The 22,559-nt window shown below is 21.8% G+C and overlaps 2 protein-coding genes across 9 annotated transcripts in view; one reads left to right on the top strand and one right to left on the bottom strand.

Moving 5' to 3' along the window:
• The window catches only part of LOC100864080 (carcinine transporter), a 57,692-nt gene extending 56,349 nt beyond the window's left edge, over nt 1-1,343 (top strand). For both annotated transcript variants that reach the window (XM_031916909.2, XM_012487423.3), the window contains exon 10: nt 554-1,343. In XM_031916909.2, coding sequence (XP_031772769.1) covers nt 554-650 — 97 coding nt within the window. In that variant the 3' untranslated portion in view covers nt 651-1,343. The remainder of the gene's footprint in view (nt 1-553) is intronic.
• On the bottom strand, nt 1,130-20,565 carry LOC100870506 (carcinine transporter-like). 7 transcript variants are annotated; one of them, XM_086903140.1, is made up of 11 exons: nt 17,357-17,457; nt 16,402-16,779; nt 9,588-9,848; nt 8,650-8,845; nt 7,514-7,772; nt 6,863-7,055; nt 6,661-6,766; nt 6,140-6,244; nt 5,865-6,078; nt 5,104-5,279; nt 1,130-4,201 (listed from the first exon to the last, which is right to left on the bottom strand). In XM_086903140.1, exons 3-11 carry the CDS (start codon nt 9,842-9,844, stop codon nt 4,010-4,012), a joined length of 1,698 nt encoding a protein of 565 aa, XP_086759266.1. In that variant the 5' UTR covers nt 9,845-9,848; nt 16,402-16,779; nt 17,357-17,457; the 3' UTR covers nt 1,130-4,009. The 7 variants fall into 7 exon arrangements, with proteins under 7 accessions (XP_086759266.1, XP_086759265.1, XP_086759264.1 ...); XM_086903139.1 differs by having other exon boundaries at nt 17,148-17,453; XM_086903138.1 differs by having other exon boundaries at nt 17,138-17,453.
• Nucleotides 20,566-22,559: the final 1,994 nt, after the last annotated feature.

Genomic DNA, 22,559 nt, shown 5'->3' on the forward strand with positions numbered 1-22,559 from the left:
ATTATACAGGATGTTAATATATAGGATATGAAAAATCGATTCGAAATAAATACAAAAATTGATGTACAAAAATATCAATTAAAGTTCATTTAATTAAATAAACTAATAAATTTTATTTATTAAATTGTAAACATTCTAAATTTGCATTAAATCACACTTTCATTCAATTTCATTAAATGCAAATTGTTTATAATTCAATGAATAAACCTGAGCTTAATAATAAACACTACATTTTTGTGTATTATATTGTATGCTAAAATTTTTATATTTTTATCCATTTTCTAAAATGGATTCTCCAAACGTGCCTCACAATAATTTATGTATAAGTATATTAGGTACATTTAAATATTGAACATATATTAAATCTACATCTTCCTTTTACTAAAATAATATACTATAGTAATATATATTTATACAACTTATACATATTAATGTTCTATATATGTATATTTATTTAATAATACTAATATATACTATTAATATATATATATTATATTAGTCCAAGTATTAGTCCAAGAAATATATATTGTAAATTTTTTTCCAATTTTTACAGAAGTAAGATGTTGAAGAAATCTTACAGAAAGAAGAAAGGTCTCTCGAATCCAGCCTTCACTGGTAGTGTTCAAAAGATCGACTGTACTAGATTATAGCGACTGATTGAATTATGTGAAATTTACCAAATCCTTTGTAAATATAGTTATTAAACGTGCGAGTGTGATGTTAGATGTTAAGATACTGTGCATGTGTTGAAAAATTGTTGAGAGATGTAGAGAGGGGTATCAATTGTTGAATTAATAACAACACAGTGGAAGAGACAAGAATCATTAAATTCTAAATGATATAATTTTAATTAATTTAAAAAAAAGAAAAAAAAAGGAAAGAAAAATGAAAAACATTTAATTGTATAAATATAGGGACATTTAAATTCAGTATTGAATATATATTAAATCTATGTCTTCCTTTTATAAAAATAATATATTGTAGTAATATATATTTATACAACTTATATCGTAAAATTAGAAACAAAAATCTAATTTTTTTGCATTTTTTTTTTATAAATATTGTTAAAGTTTGAAAGTTTTTTCATTAAAATTTTAATAAATAGGAAAATAGACATTAAGAGATATTATACTTTACTTAAATTGATTTATTTATAACAAATGACAAAGAATGAGATTCAAATGTACTTTGATATATTGTTAAGCCATCAACTTGTCTCGTTTATGCTGAGAATTATCTTTGTATTTAGTAATATAAATAATTCATGAATAGTCGAAACTTGAGTCGAGAAATTCGATTAACTTTTAAAAATAAAATAATTTACATTTGCTCGATCAACATAATTTTTCATTGTTCTTCATTTGTTCTTTAATGCATTCAACAAAATGTTCGATATAATTTTCAAAAAAGATATGAATTAATTTTTGTTATCTATTAATATATTCACTTTATTTCAGTATTATTATATTTAATCAAAAAATATCTTTTAGTAAGAAATTTTTATTCTTACTAAAGTATTACTTCTTATTAAATATCTATCGAATCATTATGAAACGCATTAATATAAATAATAATTATAATGCATTAATAAATATTAATGCATTAAATACCGTGATTTCAATTTGGGAAGAAAAAAATTTATTTATGTTTCATAGCATCCATAGTAATTTAGAAATTAGAAAATTTTTTCTAAACACTTAAAATAAAAACATATTTGATATGTTAATTATAATTTTAATATTGCTAATTATTTGCCACGACAATGATACTTTTGATTATTATTGGTAATTTTTTTTTTTATTCGTAGAATCTTGCATGTTTTCAATCTATGCATTTTCAATTTGAAAAAAAATTTTTTTTATTCTAATGCGAAGTTTTTACGCAGTATTATAAGAAACTTTAAACACGTACGTGTCAAATACGAGTATGCTCGCATGTAATTGGCATGATGTCAGCAGTTAATGTGTTAAAGTCGTTTTTTCTAAAATGATTTTTAAATTATAATATATCTATACCTATATGTTTACAACAAATGAACAATTTTTATTATTTTTCAAAATAATATTCAAAAATTTATACAAAAATATATTTCGATTAAATTCAATAAATCAAAATATGTATATAATTATTGTGTGTATATTAAAATTTCATATAACGAACAAAATATCGATTAAAAAAATTTAGAAATATTTAAAATAATATTTAAATGCTGCTCCAAACAAATCGAAACTTTGTCTCGAGTTCGACTATAAGTAGTAAAAGATTTTCATCCGTGAAAAGATATATAATTTGTTCTTTTCAATCCTCCGATATATAAATCCTCAAGAGCAGAATGCTCAAACTATATTATATTATATCAATTTTCAACGATGATTCTAGCAATTAGAATCATTTAATCGTTAGGGTCATCCGCGTACTTATGAGACTAGTCCCTGCTTTCAGTTCCCAATAATTAAAATTGAAACTGTAGTAAATATCATTATTCTTTGTTGCACATATGTGACACTGAATTATAATCTCAAAACATGAGATTCTTCGAAATATTCCTTGTTTTAACTGTATATAATTATTTGAATCTTCAATGTTAAAGTACAAAATGAATTAATTATTAGTTCAATTCCTCTCGTAACACGATAGATAATCGTTTTTAAATTTTAAACAATTCACAATGTTTAATACAACACTGGATAATAATTATAACAATTTTTTTAATATGTTAATTAAAAATACAATTTTGTCTATATACTTATCGATAAGTAATATAACATTGTTATTAGAAATTTTAGTTTTTGTACCTATAATTTTTATTCCAATCTTCAATGTTTAATTTTCCTGATATTATAATATATAATATAATAATATAATATAATTAATTAAAAAGTAAAAAAAAAATTCAACAAATTTGTTATAAAATTGTTGCAATTTTTTCCAGTATTATATCTTGTAATATATGTTATCATTATTATAAATCTTTCAAGACAAAACTAGATATACAATCGTAAAGTGCAATTGAGCAAAATAAATTAATGTATTTAATTTTAGTTAAATTTAATGTTTTATTTTCGTTTAAAGAATACATTAATGTGTGAGCAAATAAAACCAGAATTATTTCTTGAATCGAGATTTTATAAAGTTTTTATTCTCTGATTTGATACCACAGAATTTTGAATAAAGCATAAGTGAAGTAAATAAATAATTAAAAAAAACACATAAATCAGATATTTTTCATATTAATTGCATTATTATTGGCAAAATGACGAAACATTAATCGTCAAATAATGGCACAATTTGCTTACACAATACTTTTCTTTCTTTTTTTTCTAAATCATAGAAACATGTTCAGACTTATTTTTTTCTAAGTTTACACAAATTAACTTTGGATAGAGATCAGTAATTGGTGCTCAATGAAAAATTATAAATTATTTAAATTTTTCTTTTAATACGCTTCTTTTATATTTTTTAAAAAAAATCAAAACTAAAACTAAATTTCGTTAATATTTATATTTGACGCTGTATAAACGAGAGAAAAAAACAATATTTTTAATTAATATTGTTAAGTCATTAAAATATTTAAAATATGCATGTACGTATAAAACTTTTTCTTTTTCTATGAAGAAAAGTTATCTAAATGCATTGTTTTCTGAAAAAAAAATTTTGAGTATATTTAAATAAAAGAAAGTAAAAAAGAAAAAATAAAGATTTAATATTTTTAATTATCAAATTAGCACCAATTACCAATTAATGTATATCTCAAATGTAAGTTACATAGTATTAAAATTATAAAATATAGTAATAAAAATTATATATAGGAACAACTAGATTCGTTCTTGCGTCTTTTATCACATAAGGCAGAATTTATAATTAAGATTTGTAACTGCTTAAATGATAAAAAAATAGTAATTAATGAAGTAATACAAAAATCGTCAGATTAATCTTCCAATAGTATTACTTCGGCTATGAAACACAATTTTTCTTAATTTTTCTTGCGCATTTTTTGGCTGAATTTTTATTAGAAATTAAAATGTGATTTCTGGTAACAAGGTAAATTCCAAAAACGTTGTTCCTTTCCGAATTCTTCCCCTTGTTTAATGGTCTGAGGAAGATTCTGTCCTACAGTTTCTGGGAGAAACAAAACAAATGCAGCACCCAAGCAGGATACCATACTGATTATCAGCATTGGAAATCCTTCCCAAATTTTAGCCTAATAAACAAATGAAATAAATTATTAATAAAATAACTAAATATTTCCTTTCATTTCCAAATTATTTTTTTTTTTAATGACCACAAAAATTTGTCTATAATTTCAAATATGTCAAATAAAAAATTTCTATAAACAATTTTGCAAAAGATAATAATTTTTTACAAATGGAACAAAATTTATTATTCAAACTTTTAATTGATTAAAAAAAAATCAATTGCATCATTATTAAACTATTAAAGTAATTAAGTATTTGATTTATTAATTAAAAGTTTAAATAATAAAGAAATGATTTACGTTTTTTCAAAGAATGTGATTTATATTTAAATTTTGAATTCTTTGTAATTTCGTGATTATCTTTTAATGATAAAAATATTTTATTTTATACTTTTAAATATATAATTAATTACAAAATTTTCACTTTAAAAAAATTCAATTATAAATTATATTGTTAAAATTTTTTCAACAATTTCTTTTTGTGAAAAGAAAAATGAAACATTATTAATATATAAATAATAATGTTTTATATGTATTTTTTTTTTATTAGAATATCATTTCGAAAAGTTGAAATTAGTTCTTATTAACCAAGTTATATAAAAAAAATGAGGAAAAATTAGAAATTGATTTTAATATTTTCACGCTCTTAAAGAGATTTCAATTTTTTACATTGAAAAAAATAAATTACTCTATGCATGATCCATGATTATATATTTATACAAATTTTCATTAGAATCAGATTTTTTAAAATTAATCAATTTCCTTGCATATAGAGAAAATTTAAATTAAAACAACAAATTAAATATAAAATGTTGAAAAAAATTCATGATAAAAAATATTTCTTTTCTTATTGATAAATTAATTTCATTAATGATAATAGATAATAATAATAAGAGAAATTTATTTACCGAATCAATGATATATGGTGCCAAAGAATGCGCCACTATTCCAAATATATGAATAAGAGATACACCTTGTGACCTGACAGGTGTTGGCAAAAGTTCTGCTGCGTACTGAAGACCAACATTAGCTGCCATGTTTAAGCAAAATCGTGATAAAACTGACATAACTAACTTAGCGATCACTGCAAAGTACAGTTAAAAACAAATTAACTTATTAATCAATAAAATTGTAAAAAATAAGATTTATTATAATTAATTTGTTAAATCTAAGATTTGGAAAGAAATATAAATGAATAGAAAAAAAATTATAAATAAATTATTTGATTTTATAATAACATTAATAAAATACAATAAAATAATGATAGAAAAATAAAATAAAATTTAAAAAATAAACATTAGTATAATTAATATAATTTTAATTTCTACTAAATTCTCTTCTAACTTTCTTTCAAATTAAGCATATATAAAATTAAATTATAAAATAAAATAAAAATTGTTCTTAATTACGAATTAAAAATTAAATTTCATATGTCACAATCTTCAACTCAAGTTTTAAACTTTTACAAATATGTAACAAATATTAGAATATCAAGAAACAAACATGTACGAAATTATATATTAACAGTTATCAATTATTATATCAAATTATTATCTTTCAATATTATTACTTCCACAATAACTTTCCAAAATTTACTTTAATTTTCTATTCTTAATGCATTACAATTGCATGATTTAATGAAACAAATAAAAATATATTATATATTTACTAGAATGCAGCATCAATTCTGCAATACTGAGCAAACATGTCAATGCCAATGTAAGAAATCCACAAAATCTACGTCCCCATCGGTCCAGCAACAGGGTGAGTAATAATCCAGCTGGAAGTTCTGTGGAACAGGCAACCGAGAACGACACAAATACCGAGCTCTGAATAAGTTTTAATGAATACACGTGGCCATCGAATGAGATTACAGTGAGACACCTATAAGAAGATATTGGTCATTTCATCAAGCTTTCCTCGTTAATTAGTTTATTATACTTTCCAGAATAAGATTAGGAGAATGGTGTTTCTTGCCAGACGAGGTGTTTTGAAGAGATCTAATACCGTTGCTGTTTCTTGTATCTTGTCTGAAGCTTCCAGATTACTCTGCAATTATTTATTTTAAAAAAGATAAAAATATATTGAGATTAATTCATATATAGTAAATTCTTGAGTATAATTGATAATAAAATTATAAATAATAAATAAAATTATAAATAAATAATAAAATTTATTTTCGTTAATTGTAATTATTAATTACAGATTAATTTCACAATTAATTTTCCAAGAATTAGATAAATATTAACAATCATACGAATGTTTAAATATCAAGTTTTAATTTAAAATTAAATTTAGTTTATAAGTAATAATAAATTGTTAGAATTTAAAATATACATATAATATAATATAAGAAAATAATTGAAATAGCTAAATGTATTAACAAGCATATTATACAATATCTTCAATTATGAATCTATCAGACAATATTACTCTTTAAAAATTATTTGTTTGATCGAACTTACAACGAATGCATCGTAAATACGAGGATCTGGATTTCTATGATTGATCTTTGCTATTCTTCGAAGTTTTTCGACAACTTTATCCGTCATCCCATTGGAAACATACCACCTTGCAATGTAAATATTAATCGCGTAAATCAATGAGTAAATTTTCGTCCATTTCGACCAGAAGTTGAAGGATTTGATTGATCAAGAGTTTACTCACCGGGCACTCTCGGGAAGGATCCATGGTGTAATGATAACTGATAAAAGTGGTATAGCAGTGACGTAAGTGAAATACCTCCAATTGGAGATATAATAAGCCATCCATGGTAAAATAGTGCTAGCAATTGCGAAATGTACACCAAAAGCAATGTTCACTACTAACGTTCGTTTCGAGACCGCCATATATTCAAGCACTGTGAAATAATTAATAATCGTTAAATCTAAACATAAACATTGTATGTAGAATTATTGCATGTTAAAGATTTATAAAGTGAAAACAAATATTAATAAATTCAATGTAATTGACGTTGAATTATTAAATTATATAAACTATCATTACAGAAAAATTAAAATTTTAATATTAATTTAGACGAATTTTATATTATTTTAAAGGAACATTAAAACTTAAATAAAACTTAACTATCACAATTTAATTCTAACGACTCTTCTAATCTCTGATCTCTTTCTCTTAGATTGTAAGAAAATAAGACATTTATCATAAATTAATCAGAATCGCCAGAAAAATCAATCTCAATAAATTAATCATCTTAAATAATAAGAAAATTATGAATTATTGAACGAAGTATATTAAAAAATGAAAACTTCAACTTATCAAGAGTTAAGCACCATCTCATCCAATTGAATCGCTCACCGATAATCAAAGGAATGTTGATACAATTATCAAATGCGAGTCCAGTGAGGAATCTGCAGATGGCGAATGACCAAAAACTGTTCGCGCTGGCAGTGGCGATGGAACTGAGAAGGGCTATGCTGTTGCAGAACATCAACGCGGGGATTCGACCCTTGTGATCCGCAATCCAACCGACTAGAAAACCACCGACGATAGATCCGCAGAAAAATATGGCCTGCGCCGTTGATATGAGATATTCACGGTTGCATACCCAATCTAGCTAATCAGCAAGGGCTTAGAGTTAGTCAGTGAGAAAGAAATGAAAATTGTTGATTTAATTAAACATGTATAACGAGTGATGATTCTTATAAAATGAGTTTGAAATATTTTAATATCATTTCGAGTTTGAGTATTTAGATCTGCGAAGAGTGTAATGTTTCTTGGTTAAATTTTGAAAAGAATATAGAATTTTAGTTTTGGATTTTCTTTTTTTAATTCGATCAGGTATAAATTAATAAAAAAAGCTTTTAAAATATAACACGTCGAATTCTGCTCTCTCTTGGCAATGTGTGCGTCATCATATCTATAAACATATCATGGACGTCTAAAATATACAAGGGATAAACTGATCAAAAATTTCCTTATGAAAGTTTTAATTATATAACATAACTAAAAAATGATCATACTGGTATTCATAATTTCGGTAATTTCGATCGCTCAAAGATTATTTTATATTTTATTTTCGCGTGGTAAAAAATTATTCGAAATCCTGTCCTCCATAACATACTTCAAAATTATTTCATTATATTTTTGGAATTTCTTTCTTTTCTTTATTAATATAAACAAATTGAGAATTTCAAATAAATTAAGTAACAAATTCTTTTGAATTTTAAAATATTCAATATTATAAAAAATAATATAATTAATATACAATTTGTAATATATTATTTTTTGAAATTATAAATAATATTTCTGTAAATATAAATATTTTTCAACTAGCATCATTGAATCATTTGCGACCTCAAGATGTAAAAATCAAAAATATTTTAATATCAAGATAAAAATATTTTCTTTAAACTTAGAAATAGAATTCATAATATTGAAATAGATTGAAATCGAATTAAATCGAACTTGGAAAATAATATAAGATACTTCACCTCAGTTCCTATGCTAGAATATGGAATCTGCGTGAAATTGTATTCCCATTGAGTACATTCCACTGTTCTATTTGTTTGAAACTCTGATGAACGTGGATCTTTGCTGCTTTTCAGGATTTCCTTGAAGTCTAGATCCTTCCGGTAACACTGATCGTAATAAGGATATTCATTCGTTACTGGAATCGCTATTTGAATCCTAAACAATGATTTCAATCTCAATGTGAATCATTGACTTAAACTCTTGAATTGATGCATCGCATCATGTTTCAATATCTACATGCTTAAAAATCTCCACTGAGTAAATTATTAAAGAAAAAAAGTTACTCAATATGATGATTGATAATCAAAATAATTTATATCAAGATCAAATCTTTGGAATTTATTTTATAATATATAATAATGATCGAAAACGACGATTGAAGAAGAAAAAAGCAGTCGAAACATAAAATTTTGGCATTTTTTTCTTCTTTATCTAATCATTATAATTGCAAATAATAAATTTGTGGATAAATTATAATTTGGACAATACAAAATCTCAATCAAATATTACTTATATTGATAATACATATGTATATATTATCGTTATAACAATATTAACAGTATATGTTATATTAATGAATTTTTGAAATAAATTAGTAATTTTTTAAATAATTTAACTCGTAATATTTATGTATTTTTCATTTTGATATAATTAATTCAGATAAAGCAAATATATTAATGTGCATTTGATGATTCAATACTTATTATCGACTTACTATTTATTAATGATACACTTCTTAAACAATTAAATAAATAAATTTAAAAAATAACAAAAGTGTTGCAATTACAAAAAAATGTGGCAATTCAAAAAAAATTAAAAAACAATAATCTAGTATCTAAAAAAGTTTTCATTATTCCATATTTGCTCTATATTTTTCTTTATTTGTGTATATACTCACTTCTCTTCTTGAGTAAAGTTTGTTAATTCGTCTATTCTGCACCAATGTTCCGTGGGGGTGATTGTAATAAAAAATTGTGAGAAATAAAGGAACGCATATGTCATACCATAAGGTAACAACGACAATAACAATAACCATTGGTATCTTCCATAATCTCCGACGTGTGGCAAAACGTCGTCAAAGTTCTCCAACTTTGGCCTCAATCGGGTTATTTCAGTTGGCCCTATGGAATTGCTCGAACTCTTATGGTTTTTCATTTCGCTGAAATATCATATATATGTATATAATATATAAAATTACTTTTTAAAAGAAATATCGATAATCCAAAATATCGAGAGTTCAATAATATTTAATTTTTTAAATTTATTTTTCGTGAAGAAAATTGTTAGACATGTATATATAGGAAAAAATGAAAAAATAGTATTGAACTTTGCTGGCAATTCGATTTTCAATAAAATCAATATTAAAATGATATCTGTGATTTTATAACAGAAAGAAGAAAGTTCATAAGAAAAAGAAAAAAAAGATATCAGATTAGAGATGGATATATTTCAAAGGTATTTATTTAAGAGGATAATCTTCAACTTGGAAATTTAAAAAATTATGAAACTTTAGAAATATGTATGAATATACATATTATACGTATGCATGTATTTTTCTTTTTATTGCCCATTCATTCTAAGAATATGAAATGATCTCATTGATCCTTGAAAATCTGACTATTTTCCAATTTTATGTTTAACTTTGTATTCCAATTTTTATAATTCGTGAACAGTAAGAAATAGTTTTCAAACAAAAATTATTTCTTTTAATTACAATTATTATTTGGTAAAAAATTTGTCAATCATTCATATAATTAGAAAAAAATGATGTGTAGAAACATTAATAATTTTTTTTTTAATTTTTTCAAATAAAATCCTAATGCGATTTGTATAACTATGAAACAGCATAGAAAAACAAATCTTTTTTTTTAAGACAAATAACAAGCTTTGTTGTATTCTTATATTTTTTAATAATCGAGGAAATTTTCAAATCTCATATTTAATGAGCAATGTTTATTTAATAATTATAAAAAAAAATTTATACCTTTATTTCTCATTATACAATAAGTAAATGTAAATGGAAATAAAGGAAAAGCAGAAAACCATTTAGATATAACAAATCTTTATTAGAACTTTTTATAGTTATAAAACTTTTATTTTTTCATGAAATAGATAAAATAATAAATAAATCAAATATAGATAACTTTGAAAATGTATACATAATATAAATATTAAAAATTTTTTTTTCATAAAGATGAAATTCTCTAAAATTTTAATAGAAATTTATTATACTATGCAGAGCATATAATAATATGATTATCAGTTGCGCAAGTTCTTATTGCATAATGGAATAATGAAATAAATGTATAATAAATCTTATTGTGAAAATATATTTTCAAATTTATTTGAATTTTCTTATCACTTATTATATTCATTTTATCATACATAAAAACATCATAATACTTTGATAATGAAAATTAATTATAAATAAAATACTGTAATTTAATGACTTCTATATATGTGAATCAATAATATAATTAAATTATATAATAAGAAATTTTTATACAATTTTTATACAAAAATTTTTCCATACATAGAAATTATATGTACATATATATATAATAAAAAATTTCCATAATATGACAGAAATAATATAGTTTGATATATGTGCATTATATGTATAATATATACAATCAAATGCAGAAATAATTTGATTGAAGAATGCAATTTAACAAAGCTTATATTTATATTTGAAAAAGTATTTATTTTTTTCAATATATTTTTTTCACAATTATATAAGTCATTAATTAAAATTTCAAATAAAAAAATAAATTTTAAAAATTAATATTTTTATTCATAAGTTCTTCAATCAATGAACTTTTTATAATTATATAAATAATTAAAAATTTTTTAATAATAATCCTAATTATAATAAAAAAAAAAGTAATTTTTAGTCTAGAAATTGTTATCTATCTCTTATAGAACACAAGTTAAAAAATAATTTCATTTCATTTCATTTGTTTAGAATAAATTTGGATAACAAAAATATTTTAATATATATTTTTTTCTAACTCTTTGAATATAATTTTTTTTTATTTTTTCAATTATAAATATTTGTAGCGTTTTTCTGATAATTCTGATAAATTATATTTATTTATTATTTAATAAAAAATTTTTTACTTTTCGTTTTTTTTATAAATATAAAAATATTTATTATATGTACTTATGTGAAATTCTAATTAACTAAAATGGAATTTCTATATGAAAATAATATAAAATTTAGTTTCTAATTCACATTAGTTTGTTAGTTGACCAAAAAAACTTTTTTAATTAAAAATAAAATTTCTTAATTAAATATTTTCTTTTTAAATTTGTACAAATTTGTGAACAATATAAGAGAATTAAATCAAAGCTAAATTCAAATCATTTAATGTATTAGTTTTCGAGAAAACGAGAAACAAACTCGGATCTTTTCTACAATAATAAAAAAATATTTCTTTATATTGTTTCTTTATATTAAACATATTTTGAATATATTTATTATTATTTGTGCTTATATTATATTAATTACTATATCTACCAAAAATTCGAAGAAAACAGTGAGAGAAAATACATTCTTCGAAAATACTAAACATTAAAATTATTACAAGATTATATTCTAAATTTTCGCAATTGAATTATATAGTATGATAAACAATTTCATATCCGTAAAAAACTATAAAAATAAACAAATATTATATAAATATTTTAATTAATCTTAAAACCAAAAAAAAAAAACTAGGAATAGAAATAAAGAATTAAAACATTCAGAAATTATAAAAGTATTACAACTTGACTGATTAATATGATAAAAAATTTTTTAAATTTATTAATCTTACTGCACTCTTGAAATTTTTATGTCTCAATCTCATTTCAACAAATATTTAATATATATAGAATAAATAAATCATTCATATTAACAATGAAATGTAATATATTATTGAGTTAAAAATGAAAAAAAAAATATATATATTACCAATTAAGAATTTTGTTATATTATTATTAATTATATATTATTCAGAAATTAATATTATAAATATCAATAATAATTTTATTTACTTTAAAAGATTTTATATGAGAAAATTTTCCGACTAGAATATCTATCCTAATAATCCAAATCATTTTTTAAATACTTGAATCCTGTAAAATGTAATAAATTTTCAAATCTTTAATATTTTAAAAGAGACTGATAAAATCTAAATAAAAATTTGCTTATATTAATAATAAAATAAAACTTAATAATAAAAAATATATATTTTTGATTTTTTGAAAAATCAAAACAAATATCTAAATTGATATAAAAATTTCGATTCAACTTATTTATTAATAATTATAAACAATTTAAATTTGTATTAAATGAAGCGAGAGAAAGCTATCTCATTCTATTTTACTTTATTTAACGCAAATTTCAATTTATAACTTAATAAAGAAGTCTCAACAGTTTTAAACATCAATTTACATAATAATTTAAACTTCTAGAACCAATCCTCCAAAAAGAATTTATTCCATATATTTCATAAATATATTAATATTATGTGAATTATAATATTTAATATATATAATATATTAATATTATTGAAATTAATAGCTTCTAATAAATATCTAAATACTTTATATATAAATTATTTTAATTGAAGTAATATAAGAAATAAAGAATCAGATTGCGATCGCATTGTAAATGATCAGTCAGCTATGTCACATTTGTTTTAATTGATTTTTCTTCATCCTTCTTTTTCAGCTGACTGTTCACAATACGTTATGATCGTAAATTACTTTTACTCTAATAAAAATAAATAAGTATATATATTACGCTACTATATTTCTATTTCAATAAAAAACATTTAAAATAATGTTAAATCAAAATATTAAATCTTTAATTATCTTCAATAATTCAGTAAAACAAAAGATATGAAATCCATTATATTGATCGATTCGATATTTCTACTGTCAAAGAAGCACTTATTCCCTTAAAAGAAGATGAATCTTACCAGTCATTCATATTATTATTTACACTCCAATATATCGATCGACGAAAATTACGAAAGGGTAAAAGATTCGTAAAATAAAGAAACACGTGTATCGTTCGATGGATGTTTGAGAAAGAACTAAACTCACGACGGTCAAAGTCTGGCGAGTAGCAGTGTCTGTTTCGTTTTAGACTCGGTTTAAACGTTGAATCAAGTGTAAATGTTTATTCGAGTGCCGGCCAATTATTGTACCAAGAGTTAAGTGGATTGTGACACGCGACTTGTTCAAATTGAATTGTAAATGAGGTGCGTACGTATTCGGTGGGGAATACAATTTTAAACGATTAATCCGCTATAGTAAATTGCATGTGTCTGGAAAAAGTTCTAATGAAAAAAATAAATTAATAGTAGCGCTGAAGTCATCATTCAAATGTTAATGGATGTGTAATCGAGATATGATTCATCGAACTGAAAATATTTAATTTATTTTAATGCATCGAATTAATATCGTGATATAAAAAAGATTATCATGACAAAGGATTTTATATGATAATTTAACTGCGAATGAAAAAGTTTCAATCTTTGCGGACGAATGATATCGAAGTTAAATAAAGTTATATAAAATTATAATTAAATTAAATTAAATTAAACCTCTAATGTGTGCAATACTCAATTATTAGTAATCAATAATATTCTTCTTTAATCTTAATATTTAAATCTTTTCTAGATATTTTTGTGAGATGTATAATTTTTCAAGTGAATGATATTCATTTTATGTTGGTATAATTTTAAAATAATTTAATATCTGAATAATATAAAATTGCTAATTTCTTTATGTTTTTAACATATTAGTATTATCTCGTTTTAAAAATAAATTGTCATTTCTATTTTTGCTATTATTGTTATTATTATTCCTTTTAGAATTAAAATTCATTGAATCTGAACTTGACTGAAATTAAGTTCAAAAGTAGTGCTTTTGAAATATCGATTAGATTATTGATTATTTTATTAGATCGAAGAATTAAATAATAATTTTGTATCAATGATATTTTATTTTTATATCAAAGACAATTGAGATATGAAATATTTATTTTTAAATTGATACAATTATTTTATTATCTTTCATGGAAATATTAATTGATTGTACATTGAAGATAGATATGTGATTTGATATTATTATGGAATAAATATTGAAAGAAAATATAATACTTGATGGAAATTAATATCTAAATATCCTATGCTGTTTCATTTAGAAAAATAAATATATGTTTCAAATTTATAATAAATATTTAAAAAAAAGGTGTTTTTTAAATACAAATATAATTACATATTTATTTGCTTATATGTTGTACAAGTATTAATAGTAAAATTGCAATTCAGGAACTTTTTCCAATTTTAATTATTTCATTAGTTTTTTATTTGTTGTTTATAAGAAATCAATCAAGAAAAATCGAAAAAGTAATGTTGCTTTTGTCATTTTTCATCTTATTTTCATTATATTCATATCAAATTCATATTATACAGAATGATCCATTTAATTTTATCATATTTGGGATATTTCATTTGTTTTCGATAATATTAAAAAAATGTTCTTTATAAGAATTAAATGATGGAAACATGTAAAACGCCGAATGACGCAAACAACACCGAAAAAATTAAAGACAAACACAATTATTCGAATAATATATTATTCAAAACATCGAATAACCGCAGATAATTATAGCATAGAACAGCTGAGATTTGAAAAGAATAGATAGAATCCCAAATATAAAATGATAGCTGCTACTATTTATTAGTTTCTGAGATATTATTCTGAGATATTATTTCGGTATTATATATCAAATATGCATATGTTTACACTATATATCCATCCGTGACATAATATATGCAACTATTTTTTTATCTATTATTTCCACAGTGTATTGATTGGCATCCAAAATGTATAATTATAAAATTAAAATATAGAATTATTATCATGTATATATATATTGCTTCGATCAGATAGTAATTTCAGTTACTGTAATTTTCGTCTAAGAATTATATTTTATATTTTATATTTTATTTTCGCATTCTGCCAAAAGTCTCATGGATATAACTGAATGTTGTGATATTTATTCAGCCGTTATATATTTTGGTAGTATCGACTGCCACGATGTGTTTATAGAAACAATAGATAAGCATATTGACATATATATACATAATAATGTCGAAAGATTTTATTAATACCTAGAGAAACTAATAAATACTCATAGCTAAAGTTTAATAATTTAGACAATTCTATTCTCTGAATAATATTATTCAATATGATAAATCATATCATACCTTATCCTTAATTTTTTTTATATATAGATGTGTGAAGAATCTGTTAAAATTAACTTTATTTTTGAAATTGCATTAATAGATGCGATTATTTTTTATAAAAAATATTAAACTATTCATGTCAAAAAATTGAAATTAATTGAAAAGATATTTTATTATAATATGCATCCCTCATTAAAATCATTAAACTTTCGTTTGAAACATTTTTTAATTATAAAGAAACAAAAGAAATATTCTAAATGATAAAATTAAGATCACTGTATATTGACTTTTTTGAATATATGAAGAATTTTAATTAAATACTTTCTGTGTACATATATTTCTTGTTGTATAACAAATAAATCTTCACTAAAATTTCAATATCTAATAATAATAATAAAAAAAAAAAGCTAAATGATAGAAATTCATTCAAAATAAAATAAATAAATAATATATTCAAATGCTTACGTGTCACCAAACGATTTGTTGATACTAAAGTTCACAATAATTCAAAAATCACAATTTCCAAAATGTAACTTAAAATAAATCACTTTTCACTTTTTTCTTTGTTCAAAATATCCCACAATTTATTAAATAAACGTAACTTGGATTAATTATAAATTCAATCAATCAATATTTAACAGTAAGTTATATAGTTAATAATCGATAACATCCTCGATAAAACTTTTTTTTTAATATTCCATTGGATTTTATCGAAATCTATCTTCACTGTTCTGTTTGAATTAGAGTTGACTAACTATCAATCGACGAGATGATCTAATATACTTTCCTTATCAAGATTAATCAAACAATTTCTGCGTCACCTTAGCATCTTCATCCTTGATCCTTAATTCAAAAATGAAGAAATAAAATTGGCCATTAAAAATATTTAATAATTTTCGTTAGAAAAATCAAATCGATAATAAATCGATACAAGTTATTTCAAAAAAGAAATTAAATCGATGATTTTTTTAAAACAGATAAAATCGACAATAAGATAAATTGATTGAAAAAAAAAAAGATCGTAAAGAAATTAAAAATCGATGCAATTTACCTCAAAAAAAAAAAATAAATAAAATCGAAGATTAACGATTTTTTTCACAAAGATAAAATTAATAAGCCGATGAGATGTCCTTTGAAGAAGAAAAGATATTATAATCGACAATCCTCGTAAATTTCTTCAAAGAACAAATGAAACCGTTACTTGAACCAACAATCGTCGTAGTTTCTTTCTTGAAAAAACAAAATCGATGATTGCACAAACGATTTCTTCAATTTGAAGTTTTCTTCCCAAAGATAATTTGTAATGGAACAAACGCAGAAATTTCTCTTCTGAAAAAGTTTCTACTTCTGAAGAGGAGACGAAATGATTCGATAATCAAAGCTCGATCAATGGAATTTTCCTTGTAAAATAAATACGAACGTTAATTGATCGTACACGAGAAGAAATAGGATCGGATGCTCAGACGACGACGCTCGATTTTCCTCTGATAGAATAAGAGGAATACGTCCGATACTCGCGAGGCCTTGTACGAATATGAAGGGGAAACCGGCTCGCGTATCGCTGATATAAGAAGCTTGTGCTTAGTGAAGACGAACGCGATACTCCATAACACGTGTTTACCAATGAAGAAGAAGGAGAGGATTGAAAAGGACAGAAAGGAGAAAAAGGAGAAGAATAATTGCTGACTAGCAGCCAAATCGACGCAATTTCACACGATTCTCGAATTGCTAGCAACGATCACGTGCTTGCATTGCTATCGATCCAATTCTATGTATATTTGTCGTTCGACGACGATAAAAAATTAATCTTTATTCTTCCGTAAATTCTTGTTCTTCTTTATCGTTTAATGATGAAAATATTGAGTTAATTGAGTTGAAATATGATTTAAGAAGGATTGAGATAGCGTTCGAGATAGTGTTTCGATATAATGATTGATATTTTTTGTCAATTTATAGATTTGGATCAATTTAGATTGAAAAGTAAAATGATTTTTATAAATATACGATTTTAAAATTTCGTGGATTTACCGTGTTGTTTAAAAAAAATCGATTGAATCAATAAAAGATTTAAAGGAAAATAAAACTTTAAAGAACGATTTTATTAATTTTTCGGTTGACAAATAAAAAAAAAATCTAGATTAAAAAGTAAAATTTTTTATGTAGATAACTTTTTGTAGATTTGATGTTAAATTTTATGATAATAGCACAAAATAAAGAAAATAGTAAAAGAAAAATGTAAAATTACCAAGATTAAAAGATTATCACAAATGTTAGAAAGAAAAATTTAAATTTATGAAAGATCATAAACAGATTTAATCTTTACGATGAGTAAATTTCTACATTTTATTTTTGATTTATAAGCTGATTTCAAATATTATATAACTTTGATATATATATATATATATATATATATATATATATATATATATATATATATATTTTTATAACTGATGACTTATCTATATTTATTTTTATTAAATTGAGATATGATAGAAGCTCATATATTTATTTATATATTAAAATTAAAATTGAAAAAAGAATGTCAAATTCAATTATATTATATTATATTCTTCTGATTCTAAAGATTTTAATTGCAATAGAATTGATTTTTTTTTACTTCTAAGAAACATACACATTTCACACTCATAATGCTTTATTCTTCAAACTATATTCATTATATTTTTTGCTACATTATATCAACTATTACTATATATATTATACTAATATTATATATTTATTACTATCAACAGATATATAACGATTAATTAAATCATATCAAATAAAGGTTTCTTTTGTACTAATATGACAATCAATTAAAATCATTACTCTCAGAGTATCCGAACAAGTAATCGAATTGTATAAACCATATAATATGAGTATTTCAAATTTATTGACAAAATCTATTAATGCAATTTTTTTCATTATTTTGAAAATCACAAATTAATGCGAATTTAAAAGCTATTCCTAAGTATATCCATTTATAGCAACTATTAAAGATTTCTTGTACAATTTAATTTCATTAATCTATAAGCATTTTGTATTATAAAAGTTAATATTATAACAATTAAATAATTTTATATAAAATATAAATTTCAAACTTATTTAATTTACTAATTGAGATAAATTTCATTTTTGCTATTATATTGTACAATTTTTTTAATATATATTACGAAAATTTTTCTTCTATACTATTAATTTTTTTAAAACAAATATTATTTATTTATTATATTATTTAGATTAGAATTTAGATTATTTTGAATTAGATTGCTTTGCAAAAATCGGTTTCTTTTGAAATCCCTTGAAAATATCCTTGAAAAACCGGTTCCTTCTGACTTCATTTTAGGACGACATTCTTTATACAGGCAAAAAATTGAGAATGAATATATTTAAAATAATATTATCTAAGCCTGTAAGAATAACATTTATGATATGATATAATTAATGTATAATTAACAAATTATAAAAGTAACTGAAGCTTATAGAATTTATGAATCTAAAACTATATATATAATCAAATTATTAATAATCAGTTGAAAAGATTATAAATTCTACATTTTAAAATATTTAATGATTTGTACAACTTTTAAATATAGTAATAATAATTTTAAATTTTTAAATTTCATATGTAATTAAAATATCATAATAATTTTTAATTATATAAAAAATATTTTATTTAAAATATATTTCCATTTATTTTCTTGTTTCTTCTTTTCTTCTTCAAAATATAAAATTATAATTTCAAAATGATCATAATAATTTGACGGCTATAATTTCTCAAACTAAGAATGGAAAAAAATTAAATAATGTATAATAAAAACTATAAAAAAATCGTAATAAAACTGAATTTTTTTTCATACAAAGAAAATTATAAAAAAAATTAAATAATAATAAAAATAAAATTAAAATTAAAAAAATTAAAATTTAATTAAAAATATAAAAAAAACATATATTAAATTGTCAGTAACTTATATTAATATATAATAAACTTATGTTAATATATATATATATAAATGTTAATATATATGTGGAACATGTATACATGTGAACAGCTGAAGTTTTTATTAAATAAAGTGAAATGGAAATAGAATGGGATCGTTCTATCTTTAATACATTGCCATCTGTTTTCGCCTCGTTTCATCTAATACGAACTTAAATTGCTTAATAAATAAGACTTAACTGGTATTTTTGTATATCAACTTTCCTGTTTATTTTAGTCTCTAGAGATTCTCTCACGAAAAATTATGCATAATAAAAAAACAAGATAAATTCTATTACATATGGAATGCATCTAATTATTACACTTTAAAGAACATTTATAAAAAAAAAATGTTAAGATATTTGTATCTTAATAATTAGTGATTAATAAATATTAAATGAGAATTTAAATTCAATTTAAATAGCAACGTGAAATCTACTTTCGAGTGACAAGTTTAACGGTTACTGGCGTTGATAATAACAGAGAAGCACAATTATAAAACCGTTACCGTAACCAGTATTATTTCAATTAGAATTTCATTTGCACTTGATCTATTATATCGCTTTTAATCTGTACATAACATTGATCACGAAACAGAGAAAGAACACGAACTACGACAAATGTATGATTACGATGTCGTTCCATGTCTATAAATATTTTTACACACAATATAATTAAAGATCTTCGATGCTATTTCCACTATATGATATGATATATCTATTGAAATTGACGCTTACATTAAGCTGCGTTCTCATTGAAGCAATAATAAAGAATTTTTTATCAATCTTCCATATTTTATAAAAAGCTTGTCAGATGTTGCCATTTTTTCTTTTTTTACATTTCTATTGTTAAAAAAACCGTCGTTTATTTCTTATTTGAAAATAATACACAACTGGTAATTGAGAAACTAAATTGATCAATTTATTGAGATTAATAAATTTGGTTTCTGAAAGTTCATAGAAAGTTCATAGAAAGTTTCTTATTCTGAAAGTTTATATATTTTAATGTTAAAAATAAAAATTTGAAAGAATAAAAATGACATTAATTACTTTAGTAAATTATCAAAAATAATCATTTAGAAAAATTTAATTATATAATGTTAATTATATAATTTTGGCTAAAATAAAAAATTTTTTAAAAAATAAAATTCATCAGTATTAATATTTATTCATTAAGATTATTCATTTGGTTTCTAAAAAAAATAAATACTAATCATATATTTTGGCATTAAAATTAAAAGTCTTTCAAAAAGGATTGATCAATTTTACTTCTTAATTACTTCTTAATAGAAAAAATATTCTAATTTTAAAAATTCTATTCTATTTTTAAAAATAAAATATGATGATATATATATTTTTTTGATATTTTATATTTCATATTTTATTTTTAAAATAACAAACATGCATTATTACAATGAGAATAAATATTTTTTTTGTAATATAATAAATTTAACTTCGAAATTAAAACAAAACTCAAATGCTCTTCTTATTATGTTATCAATATAAACAAAATGTTGCAACGTTGCAATTTGATGTAGATATCTTTTGAAACATAAGTAGTAAAAATAACAAAGTTCTTCCTTATTGCTTTAATAGAGAAATAATAGAGAAACAGGCTTGTAACACACAGATTTAATATTATTTAAATGACCTTCGAAACCACATGAGTCCAATTATACAATTTTTTTATTGAGAAATTTTAAATCTAATCACATGCTTTCAAATCAATTTATTCAACTTGCCTTTGTTTTCTATCGCGACAAGTTATTCACAAGTTAAAAATTATGGTTATGATAATGGCGGTATCATCTATCAAAAAAAAACTTCTTATTGATGATATAATAGTATAGTATGTCTTTCATTTAAGATAAAAATGAAAGATAAGAACTTGAAATGATAAATTATTTAAATTAAATTATTATCTTTATTTTAAAAATAATATAAAGAAAATTTTATTTTAAATGTTTTAAAAAAAATGTTTTATTTTATTAAGATTAAATAAATTATTTTTGGATAAATCTTATTTACAACAATTATATTCAAATAAAATAACAGATGATTTGATGTTATATATTCTTATGATTATATCTAAAATTATATCTAAAATTATATTATATATACAATAATATATAGTATAATAGATATACATAAAATAGATAATATTTTAATATATATAATAATATATATAATAAATTTGTGTGCATACAATATAATGTGTGCATATAATATAATGTAAACATATGAAAAGAAAAAACCATTTTTACAATTTTTAAGATTTTAATTAAATGTTCAAATTTTAAAACATTTTGCTAATCAGATTTATGTTACTAATTACTAAAAATCATATTTTAATTTGATTTTAAAATTAAATTTAACGTGTTTATCATGTTTAGCAAGATTAAATTATGTACGATCTGATTCATAATTATTTATGTACCGAAAAACGTCAGAGAAATTTCAATCATTATCGTATAACAATGTTGGTTCCTTAAGAATCTTGATTGCCTTGATGACTAACAATAAATAATGCAATCGCAGATCTAACATTGCACCTTCATCAAAATAAAAATAAAAATACTTTCATCGCATCAACAATGCAAAGATTTGAAAGGTAATTCAGTATTCATTTCTATTTTTCATACCGCTTT

Source organism: Apis florea, unplaced genomic scaffold (genome assembly GCF_048593485.1).
Source record: "Apis florea isolate Af1SG1 unplaced genomic scaffold, ASM4859348v1 contig_2291_pilon, whole genome shotgun sequence".
Lineage (NCBI taxonomy): Eukaryota > Metazoa > Arthropoda > Insecta > Hymenoptera > Apidae > Apis > Apis florea.

Coding starts and splice junctions, on each gene's coding strand:
- LOC100870506 (XM_086903135.1), bottom strand. Junction 7,773..8,649: donor ATTCTAGCATAGGAACTGAG/GTGAAGTATCTT, acceptor CTTGCTGATTAG/CTAGATTGGGTATGCAACCG. Junction 6,245..6,660: donor GTATTTACGATGCATTCGTT/GTAAGTTCGATC, acceptor AAATAATTGCAG/AGTAATCTGGAAGCTTCAGA.